The sequence below is a fragment of the Thermobia domestica genome, chromosome 17 (genome assembly GCF_964235325.1).
Source record: "Thermobia domestica chromosome 17, izTheDome1.hap1.1, whole genome shotgun sequence".
NCBI lineage: Eukaryota > Metazoa > Arthropoda > Insecta > Zygentoma > Lepismatidae > Thermobia > Thermobia domestica.
Window position 1 is genome coordinate 100,189,873 of NC_137470.1, and position 8,360 is coordinate 100,198,232.

General features: G+C 33.3%; 1 protein-coding gene across 1 annotated transcript; it reads left to right on the forward strand.

Annotated features, from left to right (window-relative positions):
- Positions 1-1,670: 1,670 nt before the first annotated feature.
- LOC145674109 (uncharacterized) lies at positions 1,671-2,363 on the forward strand. Its single transcript, XM_081743932.1, has one exon. It carries the CDS (start codon positions 1,671-1,673, stop codon positions 2,361-2,363), a length of 693 nt encoding a protein of 230 aa, XP_081600058.1.
- Positions 2,364-8,360: the final 5,997 nt, after the last annotated feature.

Consider the following 8,360-nt stretch of genomic DNA (forward strand, 5'->3'; position numbering starts at 1 on the left):
AAGCCCCTATCACACTGTGTCCATTTCAAAGGATTCTAGAAAGTACACGGCGTTCAACATTCCTGGCGTCGGTGCTTACCAATATTCCAAACTCCCCATGGATTACATCCAGTCTCCAGCCGTATACACGAAGATCATGGCTATGACATTAGCTAACGTTAATCCGGAAGCGGTGTCATATTACATGGATGACGTATTCGTTTATCTTAATAATCAAGAAAAAATGGTGTCAGTATTGCATTCTATTTTTCAAAGACTGCGAAAATATGGCTTGAAATTGTCAGTGGAAAAATGCCACTTTATGGAGGAAAAAGTTTTAGCGTTAGGTCACATTGTAAGTGAGGCCAGATACGAAATTAGTCCAAAAGTGATACAAGCCATAAAAGCGTGTAAACCACCAACAAGCGCAAAAGATCTCAAATCGTTCCTGGGTTTAACAAATTACGTACGAAAATTCTGTAAGGATTATGCAGAAATTTCAGCAATTTTTCAACCATTGCTGAGGAAAAATGATAAGTTCGTATGGACCGAGGAGCATCAAAACAGCTTTGAAAAATTAAAAGATGCATTGTTGAATGCACCATTACTAGCGCCATTCCGAGAAAATCTGGAGGCAAGAGTATATACCTATGCGTCGACGAAGTCAATAGGAGCAGTTCTCATGCAGAAACAAGTAAACGGAGAATTAACCCCAATTGCATATTATAGTAGGGTATTGAGACCGAATGAAGCTAGAAGCACATAGTAGAGTTGGAAATTTTGGCAGTGGTGAGTGCCTTTAAAGCATTCAATTACTATCTGTATAACAAAGTGTTCGAACTGTATACGGATTGTAGATGCATTAAATACTTGCAAACAACACCAAAATTATCACCAAAGTTATTGAGATATAGTTTAGAGATGGCACAATACCAGTATACACCTGTGCATTGTCCGGGTGAGAAGAACCCGGGCGATGTACTGTCGAGGAATACTGATATTCAACCTACGGCAGAAGATATTGATTTGGATGCATTACCAGTGAAAACCGAAGATCTGGAAGTAAACATCACCTTTGATGATGACGTAGACGTAGCCGAACTGCAGAGAAAAGATTCTTTCTTTGGACAAATTATGTATGCTATTGAACATCCTGAAGTAGCAGATGAGAAAGCTGAGAGGCAAGCACGTTGGTATGTGGTGAAAGATGGAAAACTTTTTAGGACACAAAGGATGGCAAGTGGAAAGAAATTTCTATTGTGCATTCCTTTTTCATTAAGGGAGCAAGTGTTTAAAAACCTGCACTGTTCGATTTATGGAGGAGGTCATTACTCCTATACCAAATGCTACAATCGGGCATTAAAATCGATCTACTTCCCTAATATGAAAAAGTTTTTTCAGGAGAAGGTCAGCCAATGTGTAAGCTGTCAGGTTCAAAAGCGTAAGGCAGGTAGGACACCATTGCATCGACAGACGTACCCAAGTTATATGCCATTCCAGCATGTAACTATGGACGAGATTGGGCCACTTAAAAGGTCTAAAACCATCGAAATAAATATGTGATTGTGTTTGTAGATAGTGCTACATGATATGTAATTGCTAAGGCAGTCCCTGCAATAACATCCGAGATTATAGCAGAAGTGATTTTTAAAGAGCTAATCACGAAACACGGCATTCCTGAGATTCTGGCGATGGACAGGCATAGCACCCACCGAAGCCGAGTGATGGAGGAAATGGCAGAACGTATTGGAATGAAGTTAAACTTCGCCAACACGGATGCGCACTATAATATAGGAACATCAGAAAGAGCCATAGGATCCATACAGCAAGTCATGAAGCACTACATAGACCGAGAATTTACAAATTGGGATGAAATCCTACCTTGCATAGTATTCACCATGAATACTCAAGTTCATGATGGAACAAAACATTCGCCGTATTATTTGCTAACAGGACGTGAACCCAGAACGTTCTTGGGACAAGATCTGGACATTCCCTGTAAGTATGTGGAGAATGATGAGCGAATTAGAGCTGTCAAAGAAGCAAGGAAGGTAGCATACCAAAATTTGCAAAACCGGTTTAAGTCACAGAAGAAGCAGATTGAGAAGAAGTTTTCTCAACCTAACTTTGACATTGGTCAAAAGGTATGGATAAGAGAAATGCCGAGAGCAGGCATTCCAGCTTGTTTTGGGAAAAGATTTAATACTCGTGGTGTTATAGTGGAAAAAATGAATAGCAATTCATATAAAGTAAAGTATGAGACGAAGAAAGGCCAAGAAAAAGTAGACACGATTGACATTCGGCGTTTAAAACCATTTATTGGCGCAAATGATGAAGAATTTGATAAGAAAGATGAAGATTCGGATTTAGACAGTGATGTCTAAAAGAAAAAAGTAAACAACGCGTGGGAAAAAACTAAGAGGTTTAGTGACTCAAAGACTACATCACAGAAAGTTAAAAGTTTCTTGCGACGAAAACAAGAATAAATTAAGTATATAAATTTGTTTTTAGGGATCTGTAAACAAAATGTTTTTGTCAGTGGACGGCGAGTTGGACCGCCGTTTATCAACAAAAGTCGGTGACCAAAATCAAAGGAAATTTTGATTTCCATCTGAAAAACCCCTGAACTGGTAAACATGTTTTGTTTACAGAATTTAGAGTTATTAGGAAGTCATTATAGATAATTTTTTTAAAATTATAGATATTTCGTAAATTTGTTTGGTTTGTTGAATAATCCAAGGTACGCATGCAACGTGAATAAAATAAATAAATAAACATAAGTATTAACTAAATATGAGAGTTAAAAAAATATTAAATAAGTAAAATAAAATAAATTCAATAAGTAATTTTAAGTTTCAATTATTTACAGTCAACACCATGTTCAAGATTTTAATTTTGGAATTACTATTGATGAGTATAGGCAAAGCAGAGGATGAACAACAGCAGATAACATTACCGGAAATTAGATTAGCTTTAATGCAGAATGCATATGCCGTACATGCTACAAACATGGTGTATACCACTGTAAAGTTACACTTAAATTTTCAAGAGGCTGTGCCAGTGCATGACAAGTATACTGATGCATTTGATATTCTTAATGATTATGCTGTAAAAGAAAAAGAATTTAGACAAAATATTGTAAATTGGTTGCCATGTCATTTTGTTTATGAAAATGGAAAGACTAGGTGTAGTAATAATCATAGAAATAAAAGGTTCATATTTTCTTGGTTACTGGGATTATCTTCTATTGGTCTATCGACATATAATCTAATACATAATCAGCAATTGGCTCATTCAATTGACAAATTAAGTAAACACGAGAACTTGCTAACAACTGAAATTAAAAATCTAAAAGCATCATTTAATAATGAAATTTCTGTAGTCCATGGAATTGTAGTTAAAGTGCAACACGTATTGCAAGATTTTAAAAATAAAATTCAAGAGCTTTATTGTTATTTAAACCAATCCCAACGCAAGATAATGGCAAACTTGTTTGCTCATCTTGTGCAAGAGAGGGTAAATAAAATAATAAATAGTATATTAAATAATCAACTAACATATCATATATTATCTAATGCACATGTAAAAAGATTAATAAGTTTTCATGATGTTTTGGAGAATACTATTTATAGGTCAGACATTGGGATGTTTTACCAGATGTCTAGCGTATATTTAGTAAAATATCATTATGAGGAAAATAATGTTGATTTAATATTAAAAAAACTCCAATAATATATGATACTAGTATCTCAGTCATGTATGACATAATATCTGTGGGCTACGTAATAAATAATACCAGAATATTTTACGATTTACCGGAAGCAGTTTACTTAGCGGAAGGTAAACATCATTCATTAGATAAAAATAAATGTGAATTTAAAAGTTTGTTGTACTTTTGTGAAAGCATAACTATGGATAATAAAGCTAAGTGTTTGAATAATATTATTTTAAATAATTCTTTGGAAGGATGCCAGCAGAATTCTGAGAAATTTTTGGGGAATGTGATATTCAGGTAAACACACGCAGGCGTGATGTACTCTTCTGTTGAAAAGGAGGCGTACATGACGAAAGTGGGTGTACATCAAGAAGTTACTTCCACAAAATTGGATCAAACTAAATCTAAATCAAGTTTCATAAAGTATGATAAATTTGACAATATAATAATAGGAGAACTGGTAATTCCAACTAAGCAAATAATGCAAAGTTCAAAATAAACATATTAAATTAATTGGTAATTGGACGGAGAGACAAGTTAATTTTTCGTTACATACGCAGGAGTTAAATAGTTTAACCGAAAAGTTATTGAAATTAAAGGTCGATACATCAATCCCAGAACTGCATCTAAAAACAGATTATATTATGTACGTAATACTTGGAATAATCATACTTGGAATAATAATATCAACAACGTTATTGCTATTAGTATTGTATTGTAGGCTTTATAAACCAATTCGGTAGTATAAAGTTCAAAATCAACAACAATAATAATGATAATAATAATAATAATAATAATAATAATAATAATAATAATAATAATAATAATAATAATCAATAAGTATTAATAAGGTAAAGCGTATCATGTAAATCGATGTTGTATGTGCCTTGGGTTGGAAAAAAAAGTTTTACATTTTGGGATATGAAGAAGAATGTTATTATTGAAAAAAAATTCTATGTTGAAATGAAAACCTGAAAAGAATTATTTTATTAGTATATGGAACAATTGGTAACATGTAGAAATACTTACCAACAGCATGTGGTAGTCACGAGTCGAAAAGCCTAGGTAATGTGATCCTAGACAAAACTAGGAGTAGACTATTCAATTGGTGAAACGAATAAGATTTTTGAACGAGAATGGTTACGCGGTAATAATACGACAAAACTCAGTAGTTTGGTAAAGTAAGAAAAACAGTAAACAATAAGCATAGTAAAAAGAAGATCATAGATAAAAATAGATAAGAGCATGCAAATAGATAATGACTAAGTTATATGACATCCTAATATCAGTGAGATCAGTAGCTCAAAGCTATGAAAAACATCGAAAAGTAGAAAGAATTGTCTATTAGTAAAAGCTAGATAAATAGATAAATAGAGAATATTATAGACACTAGTAACATAAAACTAGATAAGTAAGCTTACGAATGAAGAATAGAAGTCGTGAAAAGTATGATAAAAATTGTTAAAAGAAGTAAACATCTAAAAGAGAAAAGTAGAAAATAATAGATAATAGACGAGAAATAGTCAAAATAGAATACAGTCGTAATGCATCATGCCTATAATTGTCTTTAAGTTGTATGTAAACAAGTTATTTTAAGTTAAGTTCATTTTCTAAATTCAAGTTTTATTTAAAAAAAAGAAAGAAAGAAATTATTGATCCGTAATAGTTATAGAATAATCAAGTGGCATATCGATTATTATTATAATAATTAAAGTATTCAGTTCATTAGTTAATTGAATATTCATGTGTGGAGAAGTAACAAGTTATAGCGATTCGTTTCGCTGTATTTACTACTTGCGGAGAGAAGTGTGTTTGATCGCATCCTGCTTTCCGTGGCGACGAAGGAAGCTCCGTTACTATGGGCGGAGTCTGCGAGTAAACATGGCCGCTCCATAGCAACAAGCCACGCCTACACATGAGCTGTAACTTTGTTTCACGGCAATTTTGATGCAATACGAATAAATTCCCAATAAACAAAGCTGTGTAATGTTAAAGAAAGATGGAATAAACATTAATAAATATATTAGTACTTACATATAGCAGTAAAAACAGTATTAAAGTATATTTAAACACGTAAATATGCGTGAAAATGTAGGATTTTACGACTTTGAAAAAAAAGAGACTGAAAATACGACGAAAAAATGAATTAAGATGTAACGAGGGTAACATTTTAGTACTCGAAGGGTTACATAAGTGTTAGAACATTAGTCATTGTTCAGAATATGCATCATTTGTGCATTTTATAGGGAAAATGAACAGATTTAGAACATTAAAACTAGGCCTATGGCAAGAAAACGTAATATTTTTACGAAAAGAAACCATAGACAAAGATTTAGTAATATAAGACTTGAAAATAGACAAAAACGGGATCTCACAACTAGTCATTTATATTTACAGGCAATATGGAGCAGAAGACTATGATAGTTACTGTAGCATTAACAAGTTTAATCGTATTGGTTTTAGGGACGTTGATAGTTATATTGTATTTAGTATTTAAATTACGTAAATTTAATGAGAAGAAAGACCAGATAGGAAAAGTTGAAAATAAAAATAAGATATATGACGATGTTAGGCCCACAAAATACTACGCTTCCACTTCAATATATGCACTCGTTAATAAAAATAACACTCAAAAGCACAGTAATAGCACTAGAAAACACACTAGTAACACAGAAAATAATTCAGATCACTATCCAAAGCATATAGAATTAGCACAAGATAATTCAAGTGTAGCGGATACACAAAAAGCATTCGACGACACCAAAATCCAGAGTGATGCACAAGAAATCACGAATTTATCGAATTTCGAGACCGGAAAAGCGGATGAACATTTATCCACGAACTCGAAAAGTGAAAAAGTATATTTTCATCCATGTGAAATATTGGTTTTGTGAACACTTTCCAAGTTTTCAATGAAAATGGTACAGACACGATTTCACGGTCAACTGTAATTAACGACGCGACGCAACTAAAAGGAAACTACGTGGAACAGTTTCAATGTCATTGCCAAAAACTTTGCTGAATAATCAGCTTACGGCATGGAAGCTACGCAGAGTTGCTAACTGTAGGAATAGGAATTATACCAACAGTGAAGTGATTTTTATATTTTCAAATTTTAATTGTGTATTAAATTCATACAACGAGATGGGACGTTGTTACCAAATATATAAGTGTATCATTAGGAGGTGAAGAGTGTATAATAAAGTGTTTATGTGTTCATTAATATATCAGTGGTGAAGACACTGACAATGTGATATAAGTGCAGTGGTAACAAACACTGTGTTGAACTTTGCTACCAAATGCAATGGAAAATTACGAGAACGAGAGAATAAAAAGTACATATATGTGCGTTTGAGAGCGCAGGAAGTAACATATAGTTACATATAGTTACATGTAAAATACAATAGATGGCAGGAGCCGATACTTTTTATAAAGACTCTCGTCAAGATTTTTTTTTAAAAAAGAATGAATGTAAATAAATAAATGATGTTTGACAGATTTTCTATGTATGATAAATGGTTATAGGAATATATTAAATTAATATTAATATATGTATAGGTGATGGACAAATATACTCGATTATTTTGTTTGTATTTTTACCAAATATTTTGCCAATTTCTGTACAGAAATTTATTCGTGAACGCAGTTCCCTCGTTTTGAAGGGGGGCATGTAGAGATATATGGTTTTGGGTCATATTATTTTGGAGATAGAAAATCTCAGTTATTAAAAGTTGTATCAAATTATAGTAATGAAATGTTGTTATGTAGTATAAGCACGTGTTTGTGTTTATTTGTTGACGTATGTCAATAATTTGTAAATGCGTTGAATGTAATTGTTGTGTTATGGCTAGACGCTAAGTCGTCAGTTTGTATGTTTAATATGATTTGCAATGTTATGGTTAAAAGAATTGAAATGTCATCAATGTGAAACAATGTACGTAACAGTGACACACTTTGACTGTGGTATAACCGTCAGACTTGCAGAAAATTGTTAGTCTGAGAATTTGATCACGATGTAGTTCGGGTGAAACCAATGTTTTACCAATAGCTGAGATAAACAGAAAATCAACGAAGAGAATTCCAGAATGTCTGAAAAGGAGAATAAAAACCTCTGGTCCGAGAGGATTTGGATCAGAAGTGGAGGATCGTCAGAGAGAACCTCTTGAAAGCTCATCGCAGTTGAGTAGTCAACTGAAAGTCCAATCCAGGAGTAGATCTAGGAAGATCTATCATTATCTAGTACAACCATTAACTTGGATTATGGTTGGGTTATAGTCGGACTCTACAATTCACCGACTATCTGCAGCACGAGAGATCCATTGTCATAGAACTTCAACATCCAGTCCAGGCAGTCATCAATCAGCAAGGTATGTGTATCTCAGCTATGTACGAATTATTCGTGACTGAATTCTTAGATGCTAACGATGTGTGATCTGACGCGTTATACACAATCTACATTACCAACATTCACACTTGATATTTCGAATAATACAGATATTTAAATGAAAGTTAAATTTATGTGGTTTTTCTCTGCTCCCGCTTCGAACCTACTCATTTCAGATGGTGAGTAGTAGAGATCTCCAAGCGTCAAACATAAATTCATCCCCATGCAAATTAGGCACGACGTTTGGAGGTTGTTAATGTTGAAAACATTTTTTAAAGGTGA